We start from the raw sequence: 14,308 nt of genomic DNA, 5'->3' as shown, positions 1-14,308 counted from the left end.
GGGGATGGACTGAGTGGCAGTGGCTTGGAAGAGTCGCGACGGGGTGATGGGGATAAAGAAACAATGGTACAGTGACAATGCCAGTGATGCTGCAGCCTCAAAGCACCAGAGAGTCAGGTTTAATCCAGACCTCCAGTGCTCTATATGTGGAGTTTGCGTGCTCTCCCTGTGGTCTCCCATAGGTTTTTTCTGAGTGCTTCAGTTTCCACTCATGTCCCAAACATTAATTGGCCACAGTAAGGTATTCCTTAGTTTATTTGCATGGTAGAATCTGGAAGGAGTTGATGGGACTGAGGAGAATACAATGGGATTAGTGGGAATTTGGTGTGAATGGTTACTTAGTTTAGTTTTACAGATACAGCACGGAAATAGGCCCTACGGCCCACCGAGCCCACTCTGACCAGCTATCCGTACACAGTAACATTATCCACACACACTAGAGACAATTTATAATTTTACCGGTCTAATTAACCTACAAATGTGTACGTCTTTGGAGTGTGGGGGGCAAACGGGGATCCTGGGGAAAACCCATGCAGATTACGGGGAGAATTTACAAACTTTGTTCAGACCGTACCCGTAGTCAGGATTGAACCTGGGTCTCTGGCGGTGTACTCTACTGCTGCGCCACTGTGCTGCACTGTGAATTGATGGTCAACATGAATATTTGTATGAATGATTATATAAATCTATAAAACAGGTTGCACATGTGGAGAAACGAGGAACTGCAGTGCTGGATTAGAAAGAGTAAAGGGCCTGTCCCACATGGGCGTCATTTGTGCGTCACACAGGTAGCGCGCAAAGATTTTGTACATCCCAAAATCCTGGAGCGCCGCACGTCACTGCCTACGTCACGACGCACCTTGCGTGCGTCACGATGCACGCATCCTGCGTTGGGAAGCATAAATGATGCCACGTAAATGATGCCCAAGTGGGACAGCCCTTAACACAGCGGTTCAGGCAACATCACTGGAGAACACGGATATGTGACTTTTTGGGTCAGGATTCTTTTTCAGACTGATTGTAGTGGTGAGGGGAGTTGGAAGAGAGGTGGGGCCAGGACAAAATCCAGTAAGTGATAAATGGATGCGGCTGAGGAGGAGTGGGAGGTTAATTGCCAGATGGTTGGACAAAGGCCAGAGACAGACAAAAAGTGTGAGGTATGGAGATAAGGACAGGAGATGCGAATTGTGAAGGCAAAGGAATATAGGTAGAAAGGGGTGGGGAAGGGGAAAAACTGGTAAGGGGAGAAATGTGTGTGAATCCAGCTGGGGCAGAGGAAAGAAAGGGGGTGGGTTTATAAAGGGAGTTAAATGGTTAGCAACCGGGAGATCCAGCAGGCCTAGGCAGATCGAATGCAATTGTTTAGCAAAACAGTTGCCTATTCTATGCTTTGTCAATGTAAAAGAGGCCAGATCAGTAATGCAGTAGATGAAGTTAGAGGAGGTGCATGTGAACCTCTGTCTCATTTGGAAGGACTGCTGGCATTGTGGGATCCCTGGATGGATCTCCTGTGGTTGCTGGGGAAAGTATCTGGGTGCGGGCGGTTTGGCAGGAAGCTTGCAATTCAATGGTATAAACATTGAATTTTCAATGTCACCTTTCCATGTTCTCCAGAGGTGCTGCGTGACCTACTGAGTTACTCCAAACGTTTGTGTTTTTTTTTTGTAAATCAGCACCTGCAGTTTCTTGTTTCTACATCAGTCTATTTATTTTACAATTAGCTCTTCTTCTTTCCTTATATCACACCATTTGTCTTTTCATCTCTGGCCTTTGTTCAACTGCCTATGAAACCGCCTCTCTCACCTGTATCCACCTGTTACTTACCAGGCTGGGTCCTGCCCCTTCTCTTTTCCAGCTACCAATCAGTCTGAAGAAAGGTCCTAAGCCGAAACGTCATCTATCCATGTTCTCCAGCAATGCTCCAGCACTGTATTTTGTTTCTCCCAATTTACTTTTTGTTTAAATTGAAATGTCTGTTTCCTGGAATGCACTGGCTCATGGGTGGCACTTGATGCCACGTGTCCATGCATTCTCCATAACTGTCATTTAGACCAATTCATCAGATAGCTCTTGCAATAATTGAAACACTGTTCTTCACTGGGTTTCTTTTGTTTTGGTGCTTGGGACGTGGGTGTTATGACCGAGGGAAGGCTACATTTCCCGTAGCTTCATGGTTCAGTCAACTGATTCATGGGATGTTCCAACAAATGGTTAATGAGAAGGAAGGATTTGTTTTGGTTAGAGATATCAGTTTGGCCAGAATAGCAGAATTCACTGATTGTCTCAAATAGCAAGCTTATTAATATTAAAGTCCACATGTAGTTAAGTAATTGATTTGTTTAATGTTGTCTTTTCTATATGCATCTGAACTTCATTTGCACCATTTCAATAACTATTATGTCTAAGAGGAACTGCAGATGCTGGTTTAAACTGAAGATAGACACAAAAAGCTGAAGGTACACAAAAAAGCTGGAGACTGAAGAAGGGTTTCGGCCCGAAACGTTGCCTATTTCCTTCGCTCCATAGATGCTGCTGCACCCGCTGAGTTTCTCCAGATTTTTTGTGTACCTTCGATTTTCCAGCATCTGCAGTTCCTTCTTGAACACAAGTCAAGTCAAGTTCCTTCTTGAACACAAAAAGTTGAAGTAACTGACAGGCTGCATCTCTGGAGAGAAGGAATGGGTGACATTTCGGGTTGAGACCCTTCTTCAGACTGGTTAGGGATAAGGGAAACGAGAGATGTAGACGGTGATGTGGAGAGATAAAGAACAATGAATGAAAGAAATGCATAAAAATAAAGATGATAAAGGAAACAGGCCATTGTAAGCCATTGTATTATGTAATTTACCAAGCAGTTAAGTAAAGTAATGGTAACTTTGACCGTGTTAATCTCAGTCAAAGCACTCTGTGTGTGTATGATTGCTTTACTTCCTTAAGCCTTGTGTTTAAATCTCCATTTGCCTCTCTCTGTTATGCCTTCTAAGAATATTTAGGTTCCATATTTTCTCATTTCACCTTAATTCTTATGAAGTTGTTAAAGACATTTAAATAAACCCTCTCATCATATTTGGTTTAATGCAAGAGGTTTTTTTTTTGTGTTTTCTGCTTACCCTTAGATTTCCAATTGCTAAAATAGATAATTTGGATTTTGCGGGGATCAGCGGTGCATTGCAATGCTGAGACAATGACAACTTCTAAATAATCGGGTGTCCTGATTGAGAAATGTAAATGTAAAATATTTTTTCTCGTATAAACTTGTATATTTTTGTTTGTGTTTAGAATGTTGTATCCAAGAATGCTTTCCAGTATCGTGGCAATTCACAACATGATGCTCAAGAGTTCCTCCTGTGGCTTCTTGACAGAGTCCACGAAGACCTGAACAATCTTGTTTTACCAAATGGGAGGCCTCCTGCCAAGGTATGATTAATTTAGTTATTCGAAAATGGAACAAACTTCAAATATATTTATATATTTGGGCTAGACAAAAATGCTGGAGAAACTCAGCGGGTGAAGCAGCATCTATGGAGCAAAGGAAATAGGCAGCGTTTCGGGTCGAAACCCTTCTTCAGTCTGAAATTGATTTTCCAGCATCTACAGGTCCTTCTTAAACATATATCTATTTTGATTACCACTGTAAAGCAGATCATTTGGCTCAGCAAATTTTATAGTAGGACTGAAGTATTTATCCAGTTTATTTGCTTCTTCCAAGCGTTTCTCTTCTAATTATTTTGCCAAACACCTTAAATGGCTGCTCTCCGTTTGCTGATGCAACTGGAATTCTCCCCCCCGTTTTTCTTTAATTACATGTTTTTTGTTTTTTATTTCTTGGTGCTGGTGGGATGATAGCCACAGAATTCCCCATTTCTTGCTTGTCATTCCTTGCACTCTATTGAGTATGCAAATAGACTACTATTGGATTTTTATTAATTATGGTGAGATGCCCAAAATACTCGATTGCAAGAACCTTTCTAGATTAGAGATTGAAAATGCTCTACCCTTGTACGTTCCGAGTTTGGCATAGGGCGATTCTATTACATAAATACCCTGCAATTCCTTTACATTGTAAACCGACGTGTGGTGGAAATATAGGCAGAAAAGAGAGTAGGGATCAACTTAAATAGTGATGGTACACAAAAAAAGCTGGAGAAACTCAGCGGGTGCAGTAGCATCTATGGAGCGAAGGAAATAGGCAACGTTTCGGCCCGAAACGTTGCCTATTTCCTTCGCTCTATAGATGCTGCTGCACCCGCTGAGTTTCTCCAGTTTTTTTGTGTACCTTCGATTTTCCAGCATCTGCAGTTCCTTCTTAAACAACTTAAATAGTGAGATGTTTTAGATGTATGAAGCTATTTTAAAGTATCCCTGATATATTTCTCTTAATATCGTTGCTGTCCTGAAACAGTGTTATAGAGCAAATACATCTCCATATTAAAAAGATGTAAGGTTGAAAAGCAAAGCATTAGTCAAAAATAATGCTGATTACAAAGTAAGCACAAAGAAAATTCTTGTAGTTAAAACTTGCAGAATATGACGGAGTACCATTAATTTAGATTATATTCGATTGGAAATGGGCAGATAACATGTGACAGAACAAGTTTATTAAATATATTAGTGCAAATAAAATATGGCACAGGAAATATTTAGAGCTTCAAAACTGCTGCTGTACATAAGTGAGAATGAGAAGAAACAAAGGAGATTGAAACATTCAAAGGGCCATACTTGCTAATGTGAGTGACATTTGTTATGGCATGCTAGACAATTACTGAGGGTTTCATTCAAGGAGCAGCTTGAAGAATGAGGGAATAGGCAAATATGTTTTCCGTGAGAGAGAATGAGGAGAGAGAGATATATAGCACACATGCTCGGAAGTTCTCAGCAACAGACTATAGCTATTATCTTCTAAGTATTGCTCCATTATACAGGATACAACACTGCTCTGTGCATGACTAATATACCTCTTGCCAAAGTCACAATTCTGTCACTCAAGCTTGTTTAAATTTTTTAAAGAAAAAAAAGAATTGGCAAATCTTACGCAATGTATTTTCTTGTCTCCAGCCTTGTACGGCAATCAAGAGCAGGCAGGTGGCTGCAATATATGCTTACTGTGGTGTGGGTATCTTCCATTGGTGTGTGAATTTCATTTTATTTTTGACCCCGATTACTTTTCAACAGTCCAGGATCACAGGTGACTAATTTCTTAAAGATAATTAGGATTTATTTATTCTATATAATATTGATTTTCATCTGCTACAAAGTATAGATAAAAATTAAAATAAAGCAAAAAATGCATGAAACACTCAGCAGATCAAGTAGCATCTGTGGAAAGAACCGTTACTTCAGAGGTCCAGAATTAATTGAAAATTTGAGACCAAACTGACTCGGAGTGCTTTTATGCAATATCTCAAGCAATGCCTGTTCTCTCCTCTGCCAAAAGTAAAAGAATAATATTTAATTTTGCAATATAATCTAATTCGATGTTATCGCTTTTAATAAACAAAACAAAATTGCTTACTAATATTCAGAAATTGAATGGAGAAGGAGAGAGGAAAAGTGTTCTAGGATAGCCCTTAATGTGCTTCCGTTCCCACTTTTGTTTGGGTTAATGCATCTCTAAGGATCTGTGAGTGTTTTTGCTTACAATTACAAATGGTTGCACGTATGAGCAAAGTTGAAATTGTAAGGACGGGCAGTGTCTTTAATGGTATCCTTTCATTTAAAAAAATCAAACGCAAGCGGCTGAACTTCTACGCTTCCAAATACAGGGGCACCCCGTGTTACGGAAGACCTAGCGTATGGAAATCCAGCCGTGGGCAATTTCTCCCATAAACTTTTCAGGAATTTTTGAAGATAATAAAATGCTTCATTGTATTCATTAATTACCTAATCAGTAAATATTCTATTAGTATGCTGTGAAGCATTAGTGTGTATATTTGATGAAATAAAATAATGATTGGACATTTATGCAGGGTGATATATGAATGGCTATAGAAATCAAATGTTTCTGACTGGTGAGGGGGGGGGGGGAGGAAAGAATCGACTAAGGACACGGAACGGACTCTTGCATCTCAGAGACTGCCTGTATAATGCTTTGATAATCATGCTTTTACCCATGGATGAGAGTATGAATTTATCTGTGCAGTATCTATGAATGTTGCAGCCTAGGCATATGAATGACTGCCATTAGCTCATTGAATTGACATTGTTTCTTCTTGTCTTTGGCTAGCAGTTGGATAATCGCAATAAACAGACCATATGATGTAATTTATCAGCATACTTTCAGCAGCATGGTTTGCTTTTCATTACGGGTTGGTGACTTGATTGACCTGAAATTATGCTTTTTTTTGGATTTTTGTTCTTTCCATTTCTCCCATTTTTGTTTAATTTTGTCCTGTTTTTGTGCATTTTCAGCATCATTTGTAAGAATTGATGCTAGGCATGTACTTATCAGTGGTATATTTTTATTCTTAATAACTAAACCATCACACCGTGCTTCTACACCTATGATTTTAGTTTTTAAATGTGCACATTAAAACAATTACTTTTTAAATTATTTATTGGCTATTTCTAAAAATTTCAACAGTTTATTGTAACGAGCAGAGCGAACTTATCAAACCATTTTTTCTCATGAGTTTCTAGGTGAACAAAAGTTAATTCTAACTTAATCTAGCAATAATAAACCTGGTGTTAAGTTGCGCTAGCATTTGTCTTGTTGCTAATTTTATATTATGAGTCGCAGAAAATTTGATTTTGTTGTATGGAATATCTTACAGTAACTTTTTTTTAATTCAGCCTCCGTTAACCGAGGATGGGTTGTGTGAAGGGCCAGCTCTCCCAGCAAGGAGCAGCTTTATACAGGAGCTCTTTCAAGCACAGTATAGGTGCGTATTAGAGTTTAAAGTGAAAGACAAAATTGTAGGGTTCAATATTTTGTATGTCAAAAATATTCCAAAACCTTTTCAGTACTTTTGGTATTTTGCAATAGTATCTGCACTTAAAGCATAATTCCTTTGGATATTGTGAAGGATTCTGTACAATTAAAATATATTTTCCTCTTGATGTATTGATGTTGGATAATCATAACCTCCCTCTCAAGGACCAGTTTTTCAACAGAGGTGAAAGTATGATGTCACTATATGTATTGGTATACTCAGCAGTAAATTGTTGCTGTACCTGGAATGCCTTTGGATGCCTAGGATATACTTGTTCAGTGTATGATACTTGATATTTTGCTTGCATCTGAAAAATCCTGCATTAGTTCTGAGAGTTGGTTTAAACTCCTGTTCTTGTGCTGCTCCATGTGCATTGTCAGGGCTCAGAGGGCCTCCCCTCTGAGTTAAATGATCTTGGGATGCAGACTGACATTTCAGTGGAGTGCTGAGGGAATGCTGCACCGAAACAGGTGCCATTTAAGGGACCCGCTAAACAGAGGTCCCGCCTCTCTTGGGTGAATGCCAAAAAAAATCCATGGTCTTATTTGAAACAACGCATGTTTACACTTATTATCTTGGATAGGATAATATATCAAGCAATAACCTTTAAAATTAAAGGATCTGGTCATTAGAAAAATATGTATCAACAGCAATACTCAAGATGCTCAACAGCATCTCCGTCAAAGTAATTGGCTTGTTTGGCACCTGAAGCACCACCTTAAACATAATCTGCTTGTACCACTGGCTGAGTGTGGCTATATTTGACATCATCCAAATAATGCAAGAAGCAACTGTGACGGGTACCTCCCTATCCAAGAACTGCTCTGCACAGATGGCAAAGGCAGCAGTTGCCATTGTCATTGGTACCTTCTCCATGTCTCAGATCATTCTAAAACTTTGTGATGAACCTTCATTGTCAATAGGCCCAAATCCTGGAACCTCCCATCCAATGATTTTATGAGAATACCATAACATAGAGGATTAGCAGTGGTGGTGCCTCCGACGAAAATTCAGTATGATAAATATGGCTGACTTATTAATGACACCCAGATGCTGTGAATGAATAATGATATATTTTTTTAAATCACAGATTAACCACGCCCTCTCAAATCTCTCCTTCTGAAGACTTTGGTTTTGAAGGCCCAGAAAAAAAACCCCTTTGCTTACTGCAGTACAATTTCTAGATTCAATTTAGAATTCTGAAGTTTTTGTAAGACCCTAAATGTCTGTCTGTGTTGGAGAAATCCTTAATAGATTGACATCTAAATGTCTTTTGTTTCTCTTATTTTTCTATTTTAGGTCTTCGTTGACATGTCCCCATTGTCAAAAACAGAGCAACACCTTTGACCCATTTCTCTGCATCTCTCTGCCTATCCCTCCCCTTCAGACCCGGTATGAATTTTGGTTACAGCTATTACTCTTAGAATTCAAGGCCTCTATCAATCCTGCAGAATATCTAAGTGACATTACCAAATGTTGTTGATACTGATTGCATTGCATCCAAGGCAGAAGTAGAGGGTTTAAAGTGGTCCAATGCCAGGGAGATGGAGTGGGAGAGTTAATTTCAGGACACTGCCAGCTATATCAGGAGAGCACAGAGAATGTCATGCCTGCAGTATGCATTTAGTCCCACTCTTGAGGTCATGAAACTAAAAAGGATGCAAAACGATTATGATTAATAATGATTTAGTCATATTGATTTGGTATATAGCGGGACATAGATTAGCTACAGAAATCAGCAGAGAAATGGCAGATGGAGTTTAATTCAAGCAAGTGTGAGGTGTTGAAGTGTGAGGTCAATTGTAAGGGGAAAATATACAATTAATGACATGACCCTTAACTGCATTGATATACAGGGGGAATCTTGAAGTCCAAGTCTAACTTCCTGAAAGTGCCAACACAAGTAGATAGTGTTGTAACAAAAACCTGTGGTATGCTTGCATTCATAGGACAGGGGAGTTATGATGCAGTTTTATAGGATTTTGGTTACGCTGCATTTGGAGTATTGTATGCAGTTCTGGTCGCCCCATTACTGGAAGGATGTGGAGGCTTTGGAAAGAGTGCAGAGGAGATTTGCCAGAATTATGCCTGGGTTAGTGGGTATTAGTTACAGGGAGAGGTTGGACTGACTTGGTTTGTTTTCTCTGGGATGCCAGAGATTGCAGGGAGACCTGATACGTAAATCAAATTATGACTGGCGGACATAGGGTACACAGTCTGAAACTTGTTCCCAGAATGGAAAAATCAAATACTATAGGGGAAAGCTATAAGGTGAGAGGGGCAAAGTTTAAAGGAGATGTGCAGTGCAAGTTTTACACAGAGGGTGGCGAGTGCCTGGAACGCAGTGCCGGGGGTGGTGGTTGAAACAGATATGTTGACGGCATTGGATAGGCACGTGGATATGCGTGGAATGGAGGGATATGGGTTATGTGCAGGTAGATAGTGATTTTGGTATCATGTTCACCTCAGACATTGTGGCCGAAGGGCCTGTTCTTGTGCTGTACTGCTCTATGTTCTAAGATTTACGATGTTACTGGGACTGGAGGGTTCGAGTTATAAGGGGAGACTGGATAGGCTAAGATTTGTTTTTTCCCTGGAGTGTAGAAGACTTAAGAGCTGACCTTATTGAGGCATATAAAATATTGAGAGGCCTAGCTGATGAACAGCCACATTATTTTCCCCAGAGCAAGGCATATATTTAAGGTGAGAGTCGAAAGATTTAAAAGGAATCGGAGGGGCAGCTTTTTCCACACAGATGGTGATACGTATACTGCCAACGAAAGTGGTAGAACTAGGTATAATTAATTACACCATTTAAAATAGATTGGTGGTTACACAGATAGGTCATTTGAAGGCATAGGGGCAGGCCCAGGCAAATGGAACAAGCTCAGTTCAGCAACTTAGTGCAGATGAGTTGGCCAAAGGACCTGTTTCCATGCTGCATAACTCTGTGAATTTGACCAATACCCCTGCAAGTTTCTGTTTGTTGGGCATGCATCTATTCCCTCTGATGAATGTGCATCCACCAACTTTTCAAACAATTAATTCTACACCATCATAATCAGTTACAGATAAATATTTCTGCTTGAATCTATCATATTGGTTAGTCAGTTATCTCAATCTATATTCTCTGGTATTAATCTACCCACTGAGAAGAGTTGCTTTCTATCTATCATTGTTCCCCGAATAAACTGGTCGTCTTTTGGGAAAATATTGAGCAAATTGGGTCTTACTGCTATGTTTGCAAGAATGATCTAATTGAAATGTAAGATTCTGAGGAGGTGAATGGTATGAGGTTATTTACCTTGTTGGATGATTTAGAACTAGGCTGCCAGTCTCACGATGAAAAACCACTCGCTTAAGATTGCAAGAAAATTCTTCTCTTGGGGTTGAGAATCTTTGGAGTTTTCATGTTCGTAAGTGATAGGAGCAAAATAAGGCCACCTGGCCCATCAAGTCTACGCTATTTAATCATTGCTGATCTATCTTTCCCTCTTAACCTCATTCTCCAGCCTTCTCCCCATAACCCCTGACACCCATGCTAATCAAGAATCTATCTATCTCTGCCTTAAAATATCCATTTATGCCCACAGCCTTCTGTTCCTTTTTATCCTAATTGTGGAATCTGAGCATTGAGTAAATTCATAGCAGGACATAGCTTTTTGAATTATAGAGCAGTGTATATTGTCAAGCTGTGTGGATCAGGCAGGGAAGTGAGGTCAAAGGTCTGATCTGCAATTATTAAAATGCATTGCCTTCTCTTCAAGGTTAGGGCTGAGCAGTGTGTTTATTGTTATTCAATGGTGTAAATGTACAGATAAAATTTCAGTCCGGAAGAATGAATCTGTTGGAATTTTCCTGTGTATGAAGGAAACAATATTGGAGGGGAAGAGCAGAAAGAATGCTGATGCCTTGGGCCAGCCAGATGCCATGCAATAATATCATATTGCAAGTTTCTTGGCCATTATAGTCTTCTGGGATAACCACACCAGGTGGAATCATTTTTAAAAGTCTGACGGGTGCATTGTTTACAGATGAATGTTTACATACATCAATATAGAGTGCTGAAGTTTACTTGGGTTGCTTGGATAAACTAGTACACAGTGCTCTCAGTTGGGTAAAGAATGCAATTATTAAGCGTATGAAAAGAAACTCGGAGAAAAAAAAAAGTGTGGACTCATTCGGATTGTGAATGGATGCAGTGTAACATGATTGCATTGGGACTTTTGCATGTGATCCATGAATTTGGAAAACGGCCAAAAGGCAGGTCATTTTTTTGTGTTGGTGTGCTACTTGCAGTTCTCACTGGCATCATAATTGTTGTTGATTAAGCACATCTGTTTAATGTTGAACGGCCTGCTATGTCTCAGAGCAAAATTAGGAATGCTGAGGGTTTTTTTTCCTGAATGCCTTTATCTCTCTCTCTCTCTCTCTCCCCAAAATATAAACTCTCCAAAGGAAGGTGTTACATCGCCCGTATATGGAAGTAAAAGCATGTTGCAGTTTTGGGACAAGGCTTTAAACATTCCTATCCACCCAAGTTTGTTACTTACAGAATTTAAAGCTGCTGACATAAATGTGGAGGAAAAATATATGGAATACATTTAAACAGTACATGTTTGTTTTGCTTAGATCAAGGTTGCTTTGTACAGCTGAACGTGGTTCTGTGTAGGAGCAATGCTGAGATGCAAGCTGACAAGGGAGTTGCAAGGGGCATGGCCATTTCAGAATGCTGGAAGGGGAGGGGGCAGATGCACTTTGTGGTGGAATCTTGTCGTAGTTAGTGTAAATTTGTCAACGTACCAAATGAGAGACTTTAAGGGCTTTCTTTGTGACTGCAACAATGTGTTGGACCCAGTATAGACCTTCAGAGATATGCATGCCCAGGAACCTGAAGTTATTGACCCTCTCCACCACAAATCCATTGATGAAGGCAGGTTTGTGTTCCTGGCAATAAATGCAAATACATCAATCATTACGGCAATTAAAATCTCCACTCTTGCTCACAGGTTTTGACGAGTCCTGGATTCAATCTCCTCAGAGCATGTTTTTAAAATCTCCTCCATTTCCCACCCATAGAAGTAGATGCAGATTATTTTTCAGAACCATCTCCTTGCCGATGGGCTTTTATTACAAATACCGTGGTATCGAGGGACCTGGTGTTATGGAAGCCGTGAAGGCATGTGGAAACACCTCTCTCTTTACAAGTCTATTCTGCTGGCTCACAGTGGCCTGTAAAACACATTGTTGCCCTTTCAGACTGTTTGACCACAGCCCAGGACTAATGGCTGCAAGAACGTACTGCCATAATGAAATGTGCCTTTTAATACAGTGGCATCACCATCTAATCAGTAATATGGCGCTCTTTTAAATCATGTATGGCACATATTATTGTATGGATTTCAGATGCTTCAACTTCTTGTGACATATTGATACATTTATGTTTGCACTCTTTGGAATTTATTGCTCGCAGGCTAGAAAATAAATCTTTAGTACAAGAAAGTTGTACAATGCAATCCATGCCATCACCAGAAGGGAATACATAACTGTGAAATAACTATTTTAGTAGACATTAAAATGGGAGGGAGAGAGTAAGGTTAAGTATTTTATGATGGCAACCACAGGCATAATTGGTGTATTTCTTAATGTGTGGTAAAACAGTTAGATATTAAGCATTGTGTGGTCTCATAATATTTTTATCCAAAGGATTTTATTCTATATGTTAATCCAGTACTTGCAACTTGAAGAATGTGATTTACTCTCTCCTTGGATGAAGAAATATTTATAGTTCTGATTCAAATCTTTTTTTCAGATAGTTGTTCTTTAATGCAAATGTTTGTGCATACCGTCATCAAGCCCTTGTGTTTTTGAAGTTTATTTTAAGGTGGAATAGAGAAATTAAACAAACCAAAGTTCCAGGCATCCTGTCACCACAGGATGTTCATTGGGCATGTTCCCTTCATTTTGTTGAGGCAGTCACATAATTCTATTGAGTTCTGCACAGTCAAGGATTCGGATGACAGCAATAACATCCCATTCCTGGGAACGATGTAGAGAGGGTGAGACAAAGCAAAAATGGTTTTCCTGTAAATCATCTATTGTAGGACTTCAGCTAGGTCTATTTGAGTTGCAAGGGGCCACAGAACGTTTGGAATAGGATGTTTAGGAGGATTGGAATATATTGTACCATGTGGAATCAGGAGAATGGGATTATAACACAATGGGTAAGGGCATGTTAATAAATTCTGTGGGCTAGGGTGAAAAAGATGGGTTGAATGGAAGTTGGTGGCACTGGGGCAGCTGTCCCCTTTTGGCATTCCTATCGTCAGCAACACATTTGAATCATTTTGCTTAGACCTGATATATAACCATATACTAATCCTGATTGTAATTCAGTTATTGCTGACTGGACATAACTTTAACTTGTCTCTTTTCCAGGCCTTTGAACATCACCGTGGTTTACGAAGGGAAATGTTCACATTGCATGAGAATAGGAGTAGCTGTTCCATTGTCGGGTACAGTGATCAAACTTCGCGAGGCAGTTTCACAAGAAACTAAAATCCCCACAGATCAGGTAAACATTCATAATAATTTCAACAGTTGGTTTAGTTCAATTTATCTGTACTTTTGACCACAATAAATCCTTGTATAAAAAGAGTATTAGGGCTCCGTAGCTTTGGGAACAGGAGGGGGGTGGGGGAGGGGAGGGGGTAAATGAGATTGTCTGGGTCTTTATTGTCATGCCTGCCCCACATCATTTCACCTTTAAGCCACTTTCTAGCTTTGTGGAAAATCCCTTTGTTGAAGTGCTGCTCCATGGGGGTCCTCAGCGAAGTCTTTTTCTATTAACACAGCAAAACTCGGAGGGCACCACGCTTAAAAGGGAGCTTCAGTTTCAGTCAGAAGGTAAAATGGACCAACCACTGCCCAGCCTTTGGGTGTGCTGCACTTGGAGCCTTCTGTGTGATGTCGCCGAGCTGGGTCAGCTTTACTCTGAGGGAATGCCTGCATCCTGGGATCTCTGGAAGAGCTCTTCAACTAAGGATTTTTCCACAAAGGAAGGAGGCAGTTAATTTCCACTGTGGGGCACAGAAAGGGGTAAGTGTGTTATGCTGGCAGTACCACCCCTGCGGCTAATTCCTGTTCAGGAAAACACCTGCATACTATTATCCAATTATAACATTTAATGGTGGGAATATCCTTTCTGCTGGCCGTTAGTTGTTGCGTGGTCTGAATCTGGATGTACAGCTTAATGTTAACCCTGGTTTTCATTAATTTGCCTAACTTGTGAAATTTGACACAGGAATAATTTTTGCAGGAAAAGGTGGGGGGGGGGGGGAGGGAGCAGTGGGTGGTTCTGTTTTTCCAACAAATTGCAT

General features: G+C 40.1%; 1 protein-coding gene across 2 annotated transcripts in view; it reads left to right on the top strand.

Annotated features, from left to right (window-relative positions):
- Positions 1-14,308, top strand: part of usp31 (ubiquitin specific peptidase 31) — an 84,010-nt gene that overhangs the window by 40,288 nt on the left and 29,414 nt on the right. For both annotated transcript variants that reach the window (XM_055651284.1, XM_055651283.1), the window contains exons 3-6: positions 3,280-3,417; positions 6,790-6,878; positions 8,229-8,321; positions 13,368-13,503. In XM_055651284.1, the coding sequence (XP_055507259.1) occupies positions 3,280-3,417; positions 6,790-6,878; positions 8,229-8,321; positions 13,368-13,503 (456 nt within the window). The remainder of the gene's footprint in view (positions 1-3,279; positions 3,418-6,789; positions 6,879-8,228; positions 8,322-13,367; positions 13,504-14,308) is intronic.

Source organism: Leucoraja erinacea, chromosome 20, assembly GCF_028641065.1.
Source record: "Leucoraja erinacea ecotype New England chromosome 20, Leri_hhj_1, whole genome shotgun sequence".
Taxonomy (NCBI): domain Eukaryota; kingdom Metazoa; phylum Chordata; class Chondrichthyes; order Rajiformes; family Rajidae; genus Leucoraja; species Leucoraja erinaceus.
The sequence above is the reverse complement of the archived record's forward strand: the minus strand, read 5'-3'. Positions and strand labels throughout refer to the sequence as shown.